Genomic DNA, 21,111 nt, shown 5'->3' on the forward strand with positions numbered 1-21,111 from the left:
TTGCTCCATGCAGAGACATTGATTGGAGAGTGTTTGCTGTGTGAGTGACTGGTGTCCTGCCCCGAGGCTGCAGCGATGCTCTCCGCACCACCCAGTCACTTGAATGACAGCCTTTAGCCCCGGACATACCCTCAAGACCTGAGAGGGGAAAAGGTCCCACAGAGTTTGACCAGAGTCACACAGCTGGTCTCAGCTGATTTTGTTCTGGCACTTATCAGCAGATAGACTTTGCATGTCTGCTAGTCAGTTGTAAAGTCTTATTGCTCCATATGGTGTTTAGATCCTGCAGCTCAGCAGTGAAAGGGTTCATCATGTAGCCCTGCTAACTCCCCATAGTCAGGATGCCGGACCCCTGACTGAAACCCTGTTCTCTGATGATGCTGTCTGAATCCACTGAAGGAAATATCTTAATGTCATCGGTGCTAGATGTGAAATAAGGATTATTTCAAAATACAAGTCATCCATTGATGATTAGAAGAGTGTTGTAATGCAGTAGTGATTAAAATAAACACACCAGATACCCTTTTTAAAAAGCAGTGCCTGTACCTTTCTAATACACCATTGCACATGATTTGATAATTGTGGATAATTGTTTTCCTCTGCAGAGTGTTAATGAGGTGGCTGACCTGCTGTTAAATTATTCTCTTAAATTTCCTGTAGATGCTGTGCTGCTGCGGAAGCAGCGGGACAGTGAATCAGTGAGCCTCCTCCCCCAGTCAGCAGCCAGCCAGCCAGCCAGCCAGCCAGCCAGCCAGCCAGCCAGTCAGCCAGTCAGCCAGCCAGCCAGCCAGTCAGCCAGCCAGTCAGCCCAGCAGCAGCAGCCACTGGAGCCGGCCGCACATAGCAGCCCGTCTATGGGACACTGAGGATTTCATCTCCCAGACCGGAGCCGCGCGCACACAGGACACACTGGTTTACACAACGCCTTGTTTTCTTTTATCGCTTTGCTTTTTCTTCTTCTTCTTCTTCTTCTTCTTCTTCTTCTTCTTTTTTAAATTCGTCGCTCAAAGGAACTTTTTTTGATTCTCATTTTCATTCAGAAACTTTCACTTATGGTTCGCGAATATGGGGTCAAGTTGTGGTTTCTGTCGGGGAAACATCGCCGTGCTGCTGCTGCTGTTAGAAGGTAAGCTTCATCATCACTTTAGTTGTTAGACTCATGCTAGGCTTGGAAACAGTTTCACTGTTGAACTAACGTTTCCAAGTGGCTCACTTGGAAAAAGATAAGAAACAAATAACAATAGTAATAATTTAATAATATATATTTTTTTAAATAGTCTAGCCTAGTCCAAATGTTAATCCAGAGAAGAACATTTGAAAGTGTGTTTTCTTGTCCTCTGCCCTGTTTCAGGCGTTATCTGCTTATCTTACAGCATCAGTTTTTGTTTAAAGCATCTTCATCTCTGGCTCTCCTGCCAGTCAGATGGTGGTTTGAGCACAATATGAAGTAAAATATGTTTGATTTGGGATGCATTTTAGATCCACAAATTGTACAATTCCTTGCAAACCTAAAAGATCAGAAGATAATACACAGAGGAGAGGATTTTTGAGCTGCTACAGTACAAACAGAGCCAGTGGACCTGAAGTCTAGATGGCAACTGGCTAACACACAATTGGCTGCTCATGTTTAAAGCTAAATTGCTGTGCTAAGTTGCAACATTTTGGAAGCTGAGCGAGTTTTTAAGGCTTTTTGAAGAAGTATCTGATGTGGCACAAACACTATGCCGACAATGTTTCATGCTGCAGAAAGTGATACTTGCATTGTACGCTTTTTGTTATGCATGGTATGGCATATTGGAACATAGAGCCAAATGAATACAGCCATATATCATAATATTATAATCCCATTCACAATCCCACGGCCCAACTGTACCAACACTGTCCTCTCATGTTGTCTATATTTAAAGTGCCTCTCATAGCTCAGGAGTGTGGAAATTTCAGTGTGTGGCAAGTATGTCAAATGTGATGCTTGGACAAATATAGGTCATAGTGTGGGATTCCTGAATTTGTTTTTGGACGTAACAGAGGTTACTATCAGTGCTTTTCATCAGGGATGTAGAGTGTAACAGTACAATTATCATCACAGTGGAGTTGAGATGTGGAAAGGGTGGTAATTTCCATGCGAATGGTTCAGTGCCATTTCATGCCTGAGAAAGTGAGCAAGTTTACAGTACTATTAAACTAGTGGTCTACGTAATCGCCCAAGGGAGCACTTTCCTGCAGTGTTGTTAAAATGATTAATGAAATTTTTAAGGTGCCTCAGTACACGTACAGTATACAGTATGTGTAATGCTCTCTGCTTATTTTTCATTGTGACAGACAGTGTAGCTCAGGGGCTGAGAGATGTATTCTCCCCTTACACTTAAAGTAGATATGATGCTCCTATCACCCACTGCCTCCATTTACATATCAGCTCTACTTTGTTCTGCATGTATTGTCACTGAAGCAGGCCTGATATTTATAGATGAACACAGTTGGTCCAGTTCGATTTCATATGCCAAGGACGTGATGGTAATTAAATGGGTGCTGAAATCTACACCCCGTGTAAGCGCGGCGCTCCTCACCTGCCTGTTTGTTTCCACAAAAGACTGCACTCGTTCAGGGAGGAGAAGAAGCGAGCTGCAGGCAGGTGTGCAGCAGCTGCTCCTATCTCTAGGCAAACACTGGCTGTTTGTTTTCTTTAGGAAAATATCTCCTGTTATATAAGTGCACACACCGTTCAGATTGCTCTTGGGACATTAACTGCTCTCAAAACGACACAGATTGATTTTTGCTATATAACTGATGATTTTGAACTTTTGGAGGATGTTCTGATTGTTGACATCATTAACAATATAACCATACTCTCCTCTACACTTCTTTATAAGTTATTACATCACCAACTCAGTGTTAGAAATGTGTCAGTCCTCATCTTTTTGTATCACATAACCTCTTATGTGAATTTTCTTCACCATACATTTAATTTGTTAGAAGGTGGTAGAAAACATGATAGTTAGTGTTTGGTAATTCCCATCATCACTTTTCCAGGTTACAGGTAACCCAATTAGTTTCACTCACTCACAATTAGAGTAATCAGCATTTTTAATGTGGCTGCCTCGCCAGAGACTTCCGAGTAGCATTAAGTAGAAGGAGTAAAGCATTATAAGGAGAAATTAGAGTGGATTAAAGGCTGGCACACACTATTGCTTTACTTTTGTAGTTAGGTATCGAGGAGTTGGTTCCAGTTTGGATGTAAAAATGTTTTCTTGCAATCGTGCTTGAGAAGATCCAAGGCACTGAAATCTGGTCAGTCATGGCTTCGATTTGAACTTTTGATGTTATGAAGAAGCATAAGGAAGCTTGGTGTGCATTCTTGGAAATTACTTTGATTTTTTTTTTTAACTGGAGGCGGGCTAATGAGATCACATGATTTAGACTAGTTTAAAGAAATGATACCCTGGTTACTTTGCAAGGGTAAAAAAAAAAAATACTCAAAAGACTCAATAGTACCTAACCTTGATTAAAGCCTTTATTGAAATTAACCAAATCCTCTTAGCACAGACATCTGTGTAATCCATCACTTCTCCAAGAAGAACCACAGACATAAAAGCATTGATTGGTTTATCTTCCACCGTGACCTTGCTACTGTAGCTGTGGTCCTGCTTTGCCCTTTGACCTTTGAAACCTTAACCAAGCGTTGATCTCCAGTGATGACCCCACCATCCAGGATGTTTTTCAGCCTCTTTAGCTGTTCCTCCTTCTCCTTGCATTTAGAATGATCATTTTCATCAGCACCATTTTCTTTTGAGAAGGACCAGACCAATAAATCTCATTTGATACATGCTGCTATTTGATTAAGCTCCTTATTACATTACATTATATGATTTAGTAAAGCTTCTGTCTTGGGCTGCCTATGGTTGCATTATAAATCTAGCCAATTTTCTATTTTTTCTGTCACTACTGTATGTCTCTTTTAGGATAATTGGAAAACATCATGATACAAGTTGTTTGCTGCAGAGTTGATCTTTGATATTGAATTGCGTAAACAGTGTAAATCATTTGCGTACTTGTCTATGGTACTGGCACAGGTATTATATTTTTTGGTCTTTAGTTTATTGATTTTTGTAAAAATGGTGGTATACAACAACGGGCCTTAGCTTCCCTCCACCCATCTCGCCTTCCTGAAAGGACAATGAACTACGAATGCTATGAAAATCTGCTTCCCCAAAAAAAGTGATTCATATTTTTTAGAGGCAAATCAAAAAAGATTAGTAACAAATAATAACGTTTGCATAATCCCTCCAGTGACGCAGCAACTTCAGCCTTTCAAAGTTTGGCATTTTGAATTTCAGTAATAGCTCTTCCTTTTGCCAATGCATTCAATTTTTAATGACCAAAATGTTGGCAAAATGCATCATCCCATTATGTTTTTGGCAATGTTCATTTATTGATTTTTTTATTTTTTTAAATATGCCTGATGGAGGGACACCATCGCACTTTATTGTTACTTCTATTGCTGAGAGTCATAGTCCCAACCTCTAACTCTGGACTGTTGCTGCTGCTGCACGGATGCTGCTCCTACCTGTCAAAGCTCTCTGCCTGATCCTCTAGTCAGATCAGGGTCACACTTCCCTCTCATGCATGGATAGAATCTAATTTGCTGTGGTGAAAGGACAAGGAGACATTGATTGAAATTCCGCCCTCGGGGCATTTAGTCCTCTCGTTTCACATGGGCCTTGACAAGTTATTTTACAGTTGCCTAGCGGCGCACGCTGTGTTGGACCCATCATTTACAACAATGAAGGAACAAAAGAGCGAGCTCAGCCCATTTGATTTGTGTAAATGTTCTTTTTTTGTTGTTGCTGCTTTAAAGGTGTGGAACTTGTTTCTTGTCAAAATGCAGTCTTGCATTGCCAGACCTATCTCCACAGCGCTGTGGAGTAAAGTCTGGCTACATGTTTGGAGTTGTTTGCATTTCTTTAAACCAAGCACAATCCTTGTGGGCAGTGCTAAGCTCCAGACGCAGTAACGGTGGCTCTGCAAAATAGTCTCAGGGCAGACTGCTCTCATGAAATGGTGTATGTATGACATGCCAATTTGTATGCTGTTATTGGCGTGTTATCAAGACGCACACTCATGTTTTAGTTTGTGTATCGACGCTATTTGGCCTCCGTTGACTTACATTACCTTGCAATGGTGTGTGAATTTATGCTATAGTAGTAATGTAGTAGTAGTAGTAGTATAGAGTAGTGTGAAAGGGCAAAAATCCACATAGGGAAACACGCCACATACAATATTCAACAAAGTTAACTGTTCACACAATGGAGTAACATGGCTATTTAAAGCTGGAGACAAGGTTAAACGTAATTTTCTCTTACCAGTGCGTTGCCTTTTTGTACTTTTTCTATAGCAATCCCCACCAATCGGTCCCAAAACGTGCCGATTAGATAATAAATGCCTTTACTATCATTCTCTGAAAGAACCAAGCAGGCCTGTTTACTTCAAAACTCGCCATTTTTAGTGTGTAGCTTGCTAGCTCAAAGTTTGTTGTTGGTTTCTATTGTGAAGGGATTTTGTAAGCAAAAACCCACAGAGAGTGGAAAGCGTGGGGAGAAGCTTTATCCTGGAAATGTACTTCGGTTTATCCAGGCTATTCAAAATGAGAATGTTCCTGCATGCAACTCCTCCTCCAGCTGCACCCTGGCATCACCCTGTGTCCATTTGTGTGCTCCTTCACTTTACTGAAGTAGTTAAACATGTTGGAAATTATTTTTCCACCGCCCTTTCACTCCTTCCACCACCTGCCAGTGCCATAAATTCTGAGAGCTTTACTTCCATTTGTGCTGGAAGATAAGCGCCCTCCGTTCTCCACCATAAAGCAGTGTCCCTCCCTTTGTTTCCATACTGTAATCCATCAGATTCACTGTGAACCTGATGTGGTGACACACAATGTAACAAGCAGTCAGACGCTAAAAGTAATAGTCATGTCGGCAGTGTTTTTTTTAGTTGAAGGACTGCATGATACTGTTCTCTCTTTTCTATTAAATTATCCCCCCATCAAAAGTAGGCCCAATTTTCCTTTCCTTTACCTATGTGCCTCAAGGATACCCACATACCCCCCACCCTGGGTTGTATTTTACGTTTTGGATATGTCCCCTTGTATTCATTGCTGCAGTAATACTGATCGTCTTGTTTAAGGGTTGGGTTAGGGTTGAGGGAACATTGCTCTATTGATGTGTCTGTCAACAACTATTGTGTGGATTGACATGAAACATTCTAGTGACATTCATAATCCACAGAATCAGTCAATTGATCAATCAATCAATCAAACTGTGTAACCAAATACCTGCAAAACTAATGGCAGTACCATGACAGCTGCACTTTTTGTTTAGTGCTAATTAGCAAACACTCTAAGCTATGATGGTGAACATGGCAAACATGAAACCTGCTTAATAATATCGCAGGGTGAGCATTGTCCTCATGAGCATGCGAGCATCTTGTTACTTATGTTAGCATTTCGCACAAAGCACAACTGTGCATGAGGACAGCCTCACAGAGCGGCTAGCATGACTGTAGACTCTTTCTTCCTCTGTTCCAGTTGTGAAGTCTGTTTCTCTTGGCAATGGTTGGACAGATTCTCTTTATCTAGATGCATTCAGTAGCAGCAAATAGAAAGATTAAAGAAAAGCAATTTAGTAAGCTGAAACCTTCTTCAAACCTGCACCAATTAACTATTTATGCAGATAAAAATGACTTTACTGTATTTTGCTACAGGCAGCTATGTCTGCCTACTTTTGTGCACACGTCAGTGAATCTGACCGTTGTGATGAGGATATAGATCTTTTATCAAAACAGTCTAATGACTACTGTGTAAAACTCAGTCTGGAGCTCTATGATGTGCCACGTGTTCAATATTTGATGCCACTGTCACTCCCACAGGAATTCTAAAACTGAATTTGTACTTGCAGCTAACCCCTGAGGAGATGCTCTATTAGATTTCTTGATGACTGATGAACATGGTTCATTGGATCTCGGCTCTTGTATTCTCTGAGGGCTAATTGGATTACATTATGGTGTAGGCTAATTGATTATTATGTTACGGTATGCATCACGGTAAACTGAGTAATCTACCTGAAGCCCGACTACATCCTCCAAATTGGGATCAAATATCTCTGATGAAAAGTTTGATGAATGTGTCATCATAACAGGAAATTACTTTCTTTCCTTATTACGCCTTATTGTTTATGAGATCAAAAGCATCACAATCAGGACTATATTAAATCCAGTTTCTGGATCCAGAGTGATGTGACGAAGCAACCACGTGTAGCATAGTGACACAGGAAACTAGATATTTCCAAACATTATGATGAATAATAGTGTCATAAGTGGAATTATAGCTCAATGCACAGCTTTTAAGCTTTCAATTTTTTAAGGGAACTGTTACATCTTTGGAAACAGTGATAGTCATCAGAGTGATTGTGATATTTGTTGGATTTATGTCACCGTAATACAACTGGGTGAATGCTCCTTAATGCTGAATGCTAAAGCTACTTTGTAACAGGTGATGGATTATTTGAAATTGTGGATATTGATGGACTTTATTGAGGCTGTGAAATGAAACCCGTGCAGCAGATGTAATATTCCTGTGGCCATGCAGCTAAACAAGTGGGTCCATATTATGTGCCGAGGAGATGATTGCACACATGTAGCCATCAGCGTTTCTCCCCGTCTGTCTCATCAGTGGAAAACAATCAGCATCACTGTTGATTAGTACAGTTATTGATTGGTCTGCTGCTAGATACACGGCCTTTCCAATGGGTCGTTAGCAGGGACAGATGCAACGCTCGTTGACATTGGGAAGAGAAAGGGCACCAGGCTGAGCTCTCACCGCAGGAGCTCCAGTCTACGGACAACAGTAGTGAGGGAATAAATTAGGGCTGCACGAGGAAAACATCTAACTGCAATTATTCTGACTGATGTTTCGATTGCAATATGATTTACGATATTGGAGGGAATTATCTTTTTTTGTGTAATTATTCTCAATGAAAAATAGTAAATGATTATTGTGGGATTTTTTGCGAGAATCTATACCAAACAAAGATTTCTTTCTTTAGTCTTTAGGATGGGACGTCTCTGCAGGACCACAATATTTAATTCAGAGTGGTTTAACACATTGTTTGCCTTTCACAAATATTGGATATTGCACTAGTCCATATTGCAATTTCAATAAAATATTAATTAATTGTGCAGATTCATACCGTTTTCCAGATCTGCAATGCTGATGACAAAGATGCTCAGTGAGGACGTCTAGGTGGGGACATTCACTGAGGAAGAGGCAGCTTGTGGGTTACTCTACCACATGAGCTCATAGCTGGTAAATCTATCAGCCGAAGCACGCATTGAGCTAATTGAGTTCCTGTCTTTGTCTGGGACGACGGAGAGGGCGTCCCACCCAGTCCGCTCTGACCAGTCCTAGACGCGCTGTGGTCCGTGGCTGACTGAGCACATGGTTTCAGATTTTGTGATGAGCTTGTGTCCTTTTTGTCCTTCCACAGTTAAAATGTGAGACAGAAGTGACACAGGTCCTAATCAACTTAAGGAAACGGCCATCATCAAAGGCATACGTGCATAGACGAGTGAAAAGCTTTTCTATTGTTGTTGTTTTTCACCAAACAAACGACGTCCGGATTCTATTTCAGGATCCACTCAGCAGTACTTGATATCTATTGTAAACACGGATTGCTACAAGAGTCCTCCTGTTCAAACACTGGCTTTGTTTGCAAAATTACTTACTCCGGCTTTTGAAGAAATGACACTGTATATGGCAGCTTAGCGTCAGTTTTATAGGTGTTTGAAGGTTGTAAAAGGTCTGCTTATGATGCTAATGTTTACCCACTTTGAATTATGGGAGGTCAAGGCTGTTCAAAAAACAGCTTATTGTCCCTGTATATGTCCAAATATGGAAATAAGAGTTGTCAATGAGAATTAAAATAAAACCTGCATTGTATCTTTTATTTTGAAAGTCATAGTGACCAGAGGTGAAATGTCATAACTATCTGTATATCCGTCATTCTTGTGCATCATTTAGGGGAGGTAATGAGTCATGCTTTCGGCTTCACAGACCAAAGATGCCATTTGCTAAGCGAGGCCTGCTTGATCCATTCAATTAATTAGTTTTGATATAAACTGCTGGCTTTCTGTTGGCTTCAGTCCTGGAAAGAAATTGAATTTTGAATGATATAAGCAAATTGTGTTGCATGGGGTCCAGGCACCATGGCTTTGAGCCAAGGCCAGCATTCATACATGCGTTCAGCTCCCACTGGTTAACACGTTGGACCCTCTAGTTGTATTTGTAGAACTGTTGTCATCTGCTCTGCTTGATTCATGACAGTGTCATGTGTAAGATATTGGTAATTCAATTAATTGTCTGTATTTATATAAGGGCTGTAGGAAGTATTTTCCTAGTTAGTGTTAAAGATACAAATGAATCCAAGATCCTAGCAGATTAGCAAATTAATACAAGCATTAGTCTAATAATGTATTTTGATTCTAATTAAGCTGCAGTTCTCGTAGGGCCTGTGTCAGTGAGTTAATGGCTCCCTCTATAGGCCATTTGAAGTACAGAGCAGATTGCATGATCTTTTTTTCTTTCTACAGTTTCTTACATAAAACCATCCTAAAACTGTTATTTTGCTTTTGGAACTCTTATATATTATAACAGAAGTTACCTGCAGAAAATTCAGAGTGCATAAGCTGCTGAGAGTTACATTTACATTTGTATTTATTTACAGTGTGCTATCTTGGGTTTATCCATCCATGTTGAACCATTTTGTTTCTGCCTCCCAAGGTTTTGCAACACTGTGCTATTTTATTATGTTAGAAAAAGTATGATGTTTTGAGCCCAAATTGGCCATTCATCAGGCAAAGATGTATCAGTAATATTGAACGTGCGTCACTGAATAAATGTTTCACTTAAGAAGGAACTTTAGATCATCTGTTTATGATCATTTGGTCTGGTTTGAAATCTACCGCTTGATAACACTCCAAATTTACTGTAAATGATATCCTGTTATATGCAACTCAGGAAGCAAACATTTGAATTAACCTTTTTCTTGTGGGTAAACACCACATACTTTGCTGATGAGTCCAAAATAGTATCCCTCAGAAATAATAGTTAATGAGGCATAAAATGGATGAATGACCTATTCCAGTGCCTGCTGTTTATGAAAGAATGTAAATGATCTTTCTTATTATTACATTTTGTTGTATCAATGTTTTCATGTTTTTTGTTAAGCCTTGCCAATCATTTTTGCTTCTAAATTGTGTTTTTGAGTATAGTGTTTAAAATATGTAATGATGTTCCGTTTTGTCATTGTAGTTAAGTCTTTCACACACAAAAATAACAAATCCATATGAAAATAAATGTGTAGCGAGCAGTTGGGATTCTTTTTTTGATAGCAGCAACATTTTAGTGGCATCTATCGGATATATACATATATATATATATATATATATATATATATATATATATATATATATATATATAAGAATGATATGCTAAATAAGCCCTCAAGAGTTTTTTTAAATCCATCATCCCAGTAGGATTAAAAAACAAGTGGCCTGCTCTTTTGTATTGGTCTCAGGAACACTTTTAATAAGTGAATGAGTGTATCTCCATCCTTCAGGAAGGACGGCCACATTTTATCCATCAGCTCGGCCTCCTGTCATCCAACCCCCGCAAAATTAAATCAATGTCTGAAACCAGAGCCGAGGCCTGAACTGCGCCAACAGAAATAGAAAATCCAGTTTCGCTGTCTGCTAATGACATTAGTGCGTTCCCTAAATGGTCGCCTACCGTTGTCAAATAGGAACACAACAGGGATATAATTACAGAAGGAACACTCACATGTCCATGTTCCTGTAAAACACACAGCCTGCTTTAGCTCTTTATGGATTTCCTCCACACACATGCACACACCCCACACTCCCCTCTGGCAGGTAATGATTCATTTCTCCTCCATATCGCGTTATCCCTTGTAATTAAACATCTCAAGGTGAACAGAAGGAGAATCGGAAACCACATGTTATTGACCGTAGGAGGAATTTATTAAAAGAGCTGCATAAGTGTCATTTGAGCCCTCCTTTCAATTTCCGCTAACGGGAGAGATGAAAGACATAAGAGTGGAGGAAAAAAAACTGAACCTGTCATAGTCAATGTATGTGTTCATTTCCATTCATTGGCCAAGAAAGCATTGTCAGTGGGTATTGTTCCTACAGTTAAATATCCAGAAAGAGATGTCTGATATCTGCTCTGTAATAAGAGGTCTCAGCAGTACTGTCAGGCCTAATTTTCAGTTATTACAGTGCTTTCCCTGAAGGGAATATAATCCCCCTGTGATTTTTTTAGTTTTATGTTTTTTAGATTATTTTTGGGGCATTTTGGCCTTTATTTTTGACAGGACAGATGAAGACACGAAAGGGGAGAGAGAAGGGGAATGACATGGAACAAAGGGCCTGCACACCTGGCCCGCTGCGTTGAGGAGAAAACTTCTGTATATATCTATATCTGGGCGCCCAAATCCCCTTGTGATTTATTGCTGCCTGTTTTTTAACATCTGCTTATGTTTTCTTTTTGCAGGAGCAACAGGACTGTACTTCCCTCAGAATGAGTACATTGAGACGGTGTATGTAGGGCAGCAGGCAGGGACGCCGGTCCTCCAGGTCCACGCCATGCTGGACAGCGACTCTGAGCGGCCGCATTTCTACCTGTGCTGGACAAGCTCTATCAGACGCCCAGCCTACAGCTCCTGGTTCAACATGGACGTCAATACAGGAATACTGTCTCTGAACAAAACCCTGGAGGAGAGTGACTTCGCCTTGCTGTGTGAGTTGCATGCAAGCCTTTTAATGTTAGTGTATATTCTCTTCTCAGTGCCAGGTGAGATATATGAGAGTAAATTAGGCTCTTGACATTTATGCTCTTTGCATACTAATACGGCTTTGGCTGTGTGTGCAGGTCTCTACCTTCAAGATGATAATGTAATTGCATAGAGGCAAAAAAAAGGCTTAGTCATCAAAAAGAGCACTGAGATTAAAACGCTGCTTGTTTTTGTTTTGGTTGTGCGTCTAATCAGATCAACACTCGTGGTCGGTGAAGAAGTTGTTCCTGCATGCCATCGTGTTACCCAACTTCACCAAGAAGTCCCAGTGCGTCAGAAACTACCCTCGGCTCACACTGGACTTTGTCAACGCCACGATGCCTCAGTGTGCTCAGACGGACATGAAGGAACTATGCTTCCCGCACAGAGACACCTCCAACCCCCACATCATGGAGAACAGGTTCCCAGGGGCCCTACGGCAGCTCCGACGTCTCACCAGACTCAACGTCTGCCCCAACTACACCATCTCTTACAATGTGCAATCAGGTTAGCCACATTAAAGAGAGACTTGGTAACATTTGCAAGAGGAAATGACACATCATTCCTCTTACAAATGAAAAGTTAAAATCATAAGTAATAAAAGGCACCATTGCTTAATTAAATACAGGGGGTTCTGTCCATAGCCCATAGCTAAATGTTATCATTCCATTACTGTTACCTGAAGCCACAGCGGGAACTGTTTGACAAAAATGAAAAGTCTTGCTTTAAATCTCGCCTATACCATCTGGGACACATACACACCTGCTTTTGGTTGCAAATCTTGCCTGCAGATACCCCAGCACCATTTGCTGTAAATGGAAACACCACAGAGCTGGTGGTGACGGCTCCGTTGGACCGCGAGGAGAGCGAATGCTACCGACTCCTGCTGGTTTGCACAGTCCGAACAGAATCCCTGATCACCAAGGTGGAAACTTCACTGGATGTTTATGTCAACGATGAGGACGATAACGCGCCCTACGTGAATGGAACAGACACAGCAGATATTATCATCAGCTTCAATAGGACAAAGGTGAGAAGACTGATGAGACACAGATGTGATCAGTTTTGATATGGTTTTATAGACAGCGTTGGACGATTTGATCTTATTTACAAATGTCTCCTTTTTTTCCCCCCCAGGGTGGCTCGTTTGGGGCTTTGTTCGTCTTTGACAGGGATTTAACCCCCATCTACCCCATAGACCAGAGTCACAATAAGTACGTGGGGACCTTGCTCAGTAATGACCCATGGATAAAGGAAACATTTGACATAAAAGGCACCTTCAGTGAAAAGAAAGCTGCTCTTGGAGGAATCCGAGAGACCGTCCACGACTACCGTAAGTAACCTGGGGGCTAGTACAAATCATCTGCTTTAATGAACATCACACGTCATTTTGAATCTACATTTCCCCCTTGATTTAAGAGCTCGTCCTGAAGAAGAACCTGTATGTGACTGAGAATCGCACTCTGCAGCTGGACTACCTGGTCAATGACACCACCTACCCCGGTCTAGAGGGAACAGTGTTGCTGCACTTCAACGTCACAATCTTACCCGTCCACATCCGCTTCGCCAACATCACGCATATGTACACATTGACACGCAGAGCTTCTGTTTACGCTCAGGTACTCATGATTGCCCACTATACAAATCGATGACTCTTTGTTTTTTGCTGTCACAGGTCGATATGTTTTTAAGTTGTTAGTAACTCCCAGCTGTAGGCATCCCATCAACATGTTTGAAGATGAGAAAGATGTCACCTGAGAAGCTCAAACAAAGCCTTAGTGCTGACAGATGCTAAATAAAATTGTGCTGGGAAGTGACCCGAGGGTAAAAACCTCCAAGCATGTTAATAATTTCTGTAGAGTACAGAAATAAGCTACAGCCCAGAACCTGTCTTGATGTCACTGAAGTGGCCAGAAGTGCAAAATGCTTTAATTCCCCCAATAACATTTAATCTGAAATATTATACAATGTTAATTCTATTCACCATAAAGACATCATAGCCACTTTAAGTGTTAAACACACTGAGAGGGCTGCCACCTGCTGGCTCAATAAAAAAAAGAGAATTATCAGTATGTCTGTAATAAAGCGACCCATAAATGTGTTTACATAATTTATACCAACCTTCTACATAAATTACTTACTGTCTTTTAAATCTTTTGTCCCATTCACCTCAGGTGGGCAGAGTCTGTGTGGAAAACTGCCAGCAGTTCGATGGCTTCAGGGTCACATACCGGCTCGACGTGCCAGATAAGAACGTGTCTGCTGATGTGCAGTCGTGCTATGCAGCCGTAGGCATCACCCAGGCCCCGGACGAGATGTGGGGACTGCTCTTTGTGAACGACTCGGAGGCGCTGCGCAGGCCCGAGTGCCAGGACCTGCAGTACCTTGTTGTTGCCCAGGAGGAGAACTCACAGCTGGAGGCCAGCACACAGCTCCACATCATACTAGATGGGGAAGGTGAGACTGGAACAGTCAGGGTCCACTTTACATATCATGAGGTTTTAAAAAGAAAGGGTTTAATCTTCACATCCTAATTGTAGTCTGTGCTTATTTTTAATCTACGGTGCACACTACATGCTCATGTTTGGAAGAAGATTGTCATTAGCTCGATTTTCCCTAGATACAGTGATGACTTGCTGCTGTTTAGGACACAGGTTTTGTGTTCACTAACTAATTCAACACCACCGCAGGCACACATGTGCAGACTCTTGTCGACAGTTTTCCCTTCTCCCACATGTCTTTTAAAGATATTTTATTGTGTGTGTTTTTTGGCACTTGTACATAGCAAACAAGGCCAGTCAGGAGAGCCAGCAGTTCCTGTCCTGTGCAGAAAACAGACGACGAGGAGACTGTGAGTCTGTCCGAGGCCTCGGAGCCACAACAGGGAGATGCCAGTGGAGGCAAGGCTCTGAGAAAGGTACACTTATAATAAACATTTAACATCATTGAATCATGTCCATATAGTCCAGACCTGAGAACCAAATGTGATGGTCTTCACTGAGAACATGTTTTCCTCAGTGGTGGTAATGGAACCAGCCTGTGTATCGTTTCCAGTAACATCCTGTCCTGTGAGAATCATGGAAAATGTGGTCTTAATTTTGATAAACACTGTATGATGGCTAAAGAGGGCCACCACAGTGTTCTTTCAGCTGCTACCTTTTTTTGAAAGACTAAAATTCACTCTAACATCAAGCCGTGCTAGCCACATTTTTTCCTCTTAAGTTTCTTCTTATCTTTTGTGTTTACGTTCCAGGAATATCTGAAAATTACTCAACCTGCTCCCCTGACCTGCGGACATGTCCAGATAGCTTTTGCGATGCAGTTGAAAGCAAAGATACATCAATATGTCCACAAGACTGTACAAGTAAGACACGCAGGCACACATTTAAAGATATAAAGCAATTCGGAATCTGTAAATAAGAGCATTCTGACTGTTTATTTGCCTGTGCAGAGGAAACTGTTACGGGAGGTCATGAACGAGGCTTGAGGAACGGGATCCAGGCTGGCTATGGAACCTGCTACTGCTACTCTGAGAGATGCTTCTGTGAGAAGGAAGATATTGAGGGTGAGTTGTCATAAATCACACAAAACTGTCAATATTAAAGTGAAATACTGTCTCCGAGAGGTCCTTATTCACTTCATCTAAAAAATGAACAAGGAATGGATTGCTGCATGTACTTTCTTGACAAATGACAGAATCACGTACTCTCCAACAGAGGCGATATGTGACGACATGTGCAAGACCATCATTGCCACGGCTCTGCTCCTCTCCTTCATCGTCTCCATCCTCCTGTCCTCCTTCTTCATCCACCGGTACCACAAGAACTCGCCTAAACCCCCAATCGCCTCTGCTGAGATGACCTTCCGCCGGCCGGCTCAGGCTTACCCCATTAGCTTCCCTGCTAACAACTTACGCCGCGGCTCGCAGGAATCCATCGAGACCGAGACCTTTAAAATACCTGTAAGCTGCGTCTTTCTGCCTATGACATACATGTCTTTCGTAAACTACGTCGAACCGGTTAAGAATTTTCTAAGTATTCATGTGTTTTTATCAACAGGAGGATCCTAAGTGGGAGTTTCCTCGTAAAAACCTTGTACTCGGCAAGACTTTGGGAGAGGGAGAGTTTGGGAAAGTTGTCAAGGCAACAGCATTCCGGCTGAAAGGAAAAGCTGGTTACACCACTGTGGCTGTGAAAATGCTTAAAGGTAAGACAAGCCAGCTAGAGACCAGACAAGGAATTAATGGTGATATATGAGAAGTGAATGTCTGAAGAGATGAATGGTTTGATCATTACAATCCCTTCTTTTCCTCCCTGACAGAAAACGCCTCCCATAGTGAGCTGCGTGACCTGCTGTCAGAATTCACTTTACTGAAGCAAGTCAACCATCCGCATGTCATAAAGATGTATGGAGCGTGCAGCCAGGACGGTAAGACCTCGTCTCCTGCTCTCCTCTCTCAGGGCATGTGTGTTGCACATGGACTCTTAAGTGCTGCTTTCCTCTGAATAGGTCCACTGTATCTGATCGTGGAGTATGCCAAGTATGGTTCGCTCCGCAACTTCCTTCGCGAGAGTCGGAAAGTTGGCCCCAGCTACATGAGCAGGGACAGCAACAGAAACTCCAGCTACCTGGAGAACCCAGACGACAGGGCGCTGACCATGGGTGACCTGATCTCTTTTGCATGGCAGATCTCCAGAGGCATGCAATACCTGGCTGAAATGAAGGTATATGACAAACTGGAAAACCACCAGTTTTAGTTAGAGTACAAGGGCCGAAGAAGGTTGAAAGGTCAATTTAAGTGTAAATACTGAAGGGAAGTTAAAATCACTTGAAAGAAACTGCTGAAAGGGTTTGACGATTAAGTTCAAGCATTAAAAGGAGTTTGAGTGTCTGTTAAAAATTAAAAAATGAATGTGTGGCTTAAATTAGAGTTAAAGTGGGAGAGCTAAAGCCACTTTAATTGTGTGTACTGTAAGCAGTTGAAATGCTGTTTGGTTGTGTGAGCGCTGAAAGGCATTTTGGTCCGACAGCTTGTTCACAGGGACCTTGCAGCACGAAATGTCCTCGTGGCCGAAGGACGAAAGATGAAGATCTCCGACTTCGGCCTCTCCAGAGACGTGTATGAAGAAGACTCATATGTTAAGAGGAGCAAGGTAAAGAGAAGTGCTCATTTTCAATGTGTTGACAATCTTTTAAATAAAAATACAACAAACTAATAAGGTCTTTGTCTATTTTCCAGGGCCGCATACCTGTTAAATGGATGGCAATAGAGTCCTTGTTTGATCACATTTACACAACACAAAGTGACGTGTGAGTACAATCATTTAAAGGAAGTAGTTAGTCATGTTGTCGCTTTATCTACCCAGAGTCGGATGAAAAGATTGACATATGTGGTGTTAATCTTCTCATCCAACTCTTGGCAATAAAGCAAATATGGGTATTTCCCAAAATGTTGAACTATTCCTTTAAACAATTACGCAAATGATTCCATTCTCTAGCCATTGAAATGTTCTCCTGTGTTTTCTTTCAGCTGGTCCTTCGGTGTGCTGTTGTGGGAGATAGTGACACTGGGAGGAAATCCATACCCAGGTATCGCTCCTGAACGCCTCTTTAACCTGCTGAAGACGGGCTACAGGATGGAGAGACCAGAGAACTGCTCGGAGGAAATGTGAGCGCCACCCTGCTACTCTACAGCACCTCAATAACTCTCCTTCACCACATTAAGACAGTCATGGGAAATGATGTCTTAATGTGGTGAAGGGGAGTTTAAAGGATTAAATAACACATAGTCTCAACCACTGTAAAACCCTTTTTCCTCTGCAGGTATAACCTCATGCTTCGGTGCTGGAAACAAGAACCGGACAAGAGGCAGACATTCTCAGACATCAGCAAAGAACTGGAAAAGATGATGGTGAAAAGTCGGGTATGGGGAACCTATTCAATACATTATAATAAGTTATTCATATTCTTCCACAGGAAAGAAGTGGTGGGAAGCTATTAATCAGCTTCTTTCCATACATTACTGGCGCATTTTTTGACAAAACTTTGGCAGTCAGAAGTTAGTTATTAGCTTTCGAATCCATTTGGATTTTGCCGCTGGTCCAAAATAAAGAGTATATCATTTTTGATGGAAATCATGTGTTGTTGGGTTGCTGTTTATAGTCATATACACACATGCTGTGTACTGCTGCTTCACTGTATGATCTTTCACTCTTCCCAAATGCTTGAGCTACCATAATTAGTGTTTGAAGAGCAATCCTAAAATGTGGCCTTGGCCTGCATAATCACAGAGAAGACCAGTCAGGCTCCTGCTGTTGAAGTGATTGAAATGTAGAGCATTTAAGGACAAGGGAATGCAGACATCCAAATCTACAGCAGGCTAGTTTTTTCCCCTGATATCAAAAGAGGTAGTGGACATGTCACTTGATGATGTAATGAGTAGAATGTATTTTGAATACATGTCCCTTTTATTTTGTCAGTAGACTTCAAAGCCCTGCATGTGTGTGTGTGACCTTTAGCATTAGCACACTCAGCCTTTAGCGTGCTGTGACTCCTCGCCTCAGTAATCAGCCTAATCACACCTTCATCTGCTCCCGTCAGGATTACCTGGACCTGGCAGCGTCCACGCCTGCCGACGCCCTGCTGTACGACGACGCCCTCTCTGAAGAGGACACACCACTAGTGGACTGTAATAACGCCCCTCTCCCTCGAACCCTCCCCTCCACATGGATTGAAAACAAGCTCTATGGTAGAATCTCCCATGCATTTACTAGATTTTAGAAACAGGACACACAACACAAGCTCTCTTTTTTGGCAAGTTGTGATTGGCTTTTTCCGTAGTCAAGTGTGCGTGACTGTGATCTAGGCATGCCTTTCTGCTGATCAACGCTGACATATCTCCCATTTCATTGTAAATGAGAGGCTCAGTGAAAAAAAGATCTTGTGTCTTGACTTTTGTTGTTTTACTAGGACCTGCTTCTAATGTACATGAATGCTGACCAAAAAATGCTACATTTGTAAATATTGAATATACACTTCATCCTAATTTAAATGGCACTGCTCATATTCGTGCTTTGTCTGCATTTCATTTGTAGATAGTCCACTTTTTTCCACTCCATCACATTTTCATTGTCATCATTTCATTATTTGTTTGCATTGGGAAGACACAGTGTGTAACATTTGAAACAGGTCCTTGCTGAATCAATCAATCACTCACTGTGTTTTTTAAAAATTCCAGATTGTCTTACATTTGCTGACTTTCTCATGTATATTAGCAATTGATCTATGATAATTTCACAATGCTGAACAGAGAAACAGTAAGGCTTTTGAACGTAACTCTCAGGTGTTGTTTAATTAAAAGTAAAGAACACAGCCTAGTTACTTGTTGTCCATGTGCATTTCAATTACGGGAAGGCAGCCATAGGTCACATATAGGGGCATGAGTAACATTATAGCTTTAACACACACAAAAACAACTTAATAAATAACAAATTATATGACATTTCACTTTATATAACATATACAAAGCCACTCTGAGAGTCAAATCAGAGACAGGCACTACAGAGTTGGATTTGAAAGCCATACTGTCTGCACGCTGTTTATCTTTCACTGAGTGCAGAAAAATGATATGTTCTCATTTTTAGGCATGTCATACCCGAACTGGCCTGAGAAGAGCCCGGTACCGCTCAACAGACATGATGCCACTAATCCAGTCTTTACAAGATATGCCAATGATAGTGTTTATGCAAACTGGATGGCTTTGCCTTCACCCGCAAAAGCTGTGGACAAGCTTGATAGCTAAAGACAAACCAACATTGTAGAAAAGATGACTAATTGGTAGATGTGTATATTTCTATAAGACTGTACATATACAATCTGATGCTAAAGTTGGTTCCCTTTTATTTCTGTTGCACGGGTATTCAGCGTTTAAAAACTGGGGTCTTTTTGCTGTGAGAGCGGCAGGATCATTGTTGACCATGCTTCATTCAGCTCTTCAGTATGTTAATTATTACCTCATCGGTCATGTTGGCCAAGTTATATCACTGCATGACTATTGTACCAGATTGTATGCCAGTGTCGATGTCTTTTAAGTGCCTGTGCCGCTTCCACAATAGCCTCTAATTATTAATGTGCAACTGTGAAGATCTTGTTCCAGCCCAGGAATTAAAGGGGACGTCTTTACCATCACCTGCTGTAGACAGCTGGGATTGAGTGGACAAAAGCAGAGATGCTGAACTTGTTCTGAAAATGTAAAGTTTCTACTTTAGAGGGTTGTGCTCCTCAAAATGTCAAAGACCCATTTTTGTGATTCTCCCACAAGATGTTTCAACGCTGTTCTTGCCAAAGAAAAGTAACACAGACATGACCAGTGAACAGTTTTCTTGCTTTTTTTTCCCGTTTCAGTTTTTTACATGAACGATATCAACTAGTGAGTGCTACTCCAGTGTAAGGACTTGAGACTTAACGTAGATTGTGACCATGTCCCGTGTCAGACTACAGTTCACTTTTTGATTCACTGTAATGGCAATCTTTGTGGAAAATGTATGATTATGTAAACTAATGAGTGTTATCTTTGTTATGTTATTATTTGATTCCGTTCCAATTATTAATAAACGTTAAAAATGTGCAGAATGTCTATGTCTTTAAAAAAAAGATAGTGCGCTTCGGTTTACTGATTATTTAAATTATCATTTTCATTTATAATGTTCAATATATACGGAGAGAGAGATATTTATAACATTACAATACAAGGTTTAGTCTCAAGTTAACCTCCAGACATGATTTGGCCTAAATCATTATTAAATATTTGGGAAGCCGTGTAATGTGTAAATATGTTCAATGTGTCAGAATGATGCAGGTGTGGGCCTTTGTTTTTTAAATTGCCACTGAGCCTCAGCTCCGCTCTGTTTTGGCAATAATCAAATGTTTATTTTGAAAAGCTAAAAAAGGTTTTAGTTTTTTGGAGATTTGTGTTTTAGTGTTATTTCAGCATAACATTCAAAAGCCTGTTCACTTTACTGGTTCTAACCATACAGTCTATGGATTTACCATACCGTAAAACTTAAGATAGAAAGAAGAAGTTTTGAATAACAATGTCTTATGTAGGCACAGGATGATATATTTGATCTAGGATGTAGGGTTCTTATAAGATTTAAATATATACCATAAAATATTATACATGTCACCCCTTCCTTCATCTCTGAATTAGCTGGTT

General features: G+C 41.1%; 1 protein-coding gene across 2 annotated transcripts; it reads left to right on the forward strand.

Moving 5' to 3' along the window:
* The first annotated feature begins 783 nt into the window (after positions 1-783).
* ret (ret proto-oncogene receptor tyrosine kinase) lies at positions 784-20,525 on the forward strand. Of its 2 annotated transcripts, XM_032509940.1 has the most exons (20): positions 784-1,126; positions 11,618-11,863; positions 12,114-12,404; positions 12,689-12,927; positions 13,035-13,230; positions 13,317-13,516; positions 14,072-14,354; positions 14,683-14,814; positions 15,151-15,261; positions 15,349-15,462; positions 15,614-15,858; positions 15,956-16,103; positions 16,218-16,325; positions 16,407-16,621; positions 16,928-17,050; positions 17,137-17,207; positions 17,428-17,565; positions 17,721-17,820; positions 18,498-18,645; positions 19,541-20,525. In XM_032509940.1, exons 1-20 carry the CDS (start codon positions 1,066-1,068, stop codon positions 19,696-19,698), a joined length of 3,327 nt encoding a protein of 1,108 aa, XP_032365831.1. In that variant the 5' UTR covers positions 784-1,065; the 3' UTR covers positions 19,699-20,525. The 2 variants fall into 2 exon arrangements, with proteins under 2 accessions (XP_032365831.1, XP_032365832.1); XM_032509941.1 differs by having other exon boundaries at positions 18,498-20,525.
* The last annotated feature ends 586 nt before the right edge of the window (positions 20,526-21,111 follow it).

Source organism: Etheostoma spectabile, unplaced genomic scaffold, assembly GCF_008692095.1.
Source record: "Etheostoma spectabile isolate EspeVRDwgs_2016 unplaced genomic scaffold, UIUC_Espe_1.0 scaffold00019044, whole genome shotgun sequence".
NCBI lineage: Eukaryota > Metazoa > Chordata > Actinopteri > Perciformes > Percidae > Etheostoma > Etheostoma spectabile.

Coding starts and splice junctions, on each gene's coding strand:
- ret (XM_032509940.1), top strand. CDS start 1,066: ATGGGGTCAAGTTGTGGTTTCTGTCGGGGAAACATCGCCGTGCTGCTG. Junction 12,928..13,034: donor TCAGCTTCAATAGGACAAAG/GTGAGAAGACTG, acceptor TTTCCCCCCCAG/GGTGGCTCGTTTGGGGCTTT. Junction 17,821..18,497: donor AGATGATGGTGAAAAGTCGG/GTATGGGGAACC, acceptor TGCTCCCGTCAG/GATTACCTGGACCTGGCAGC.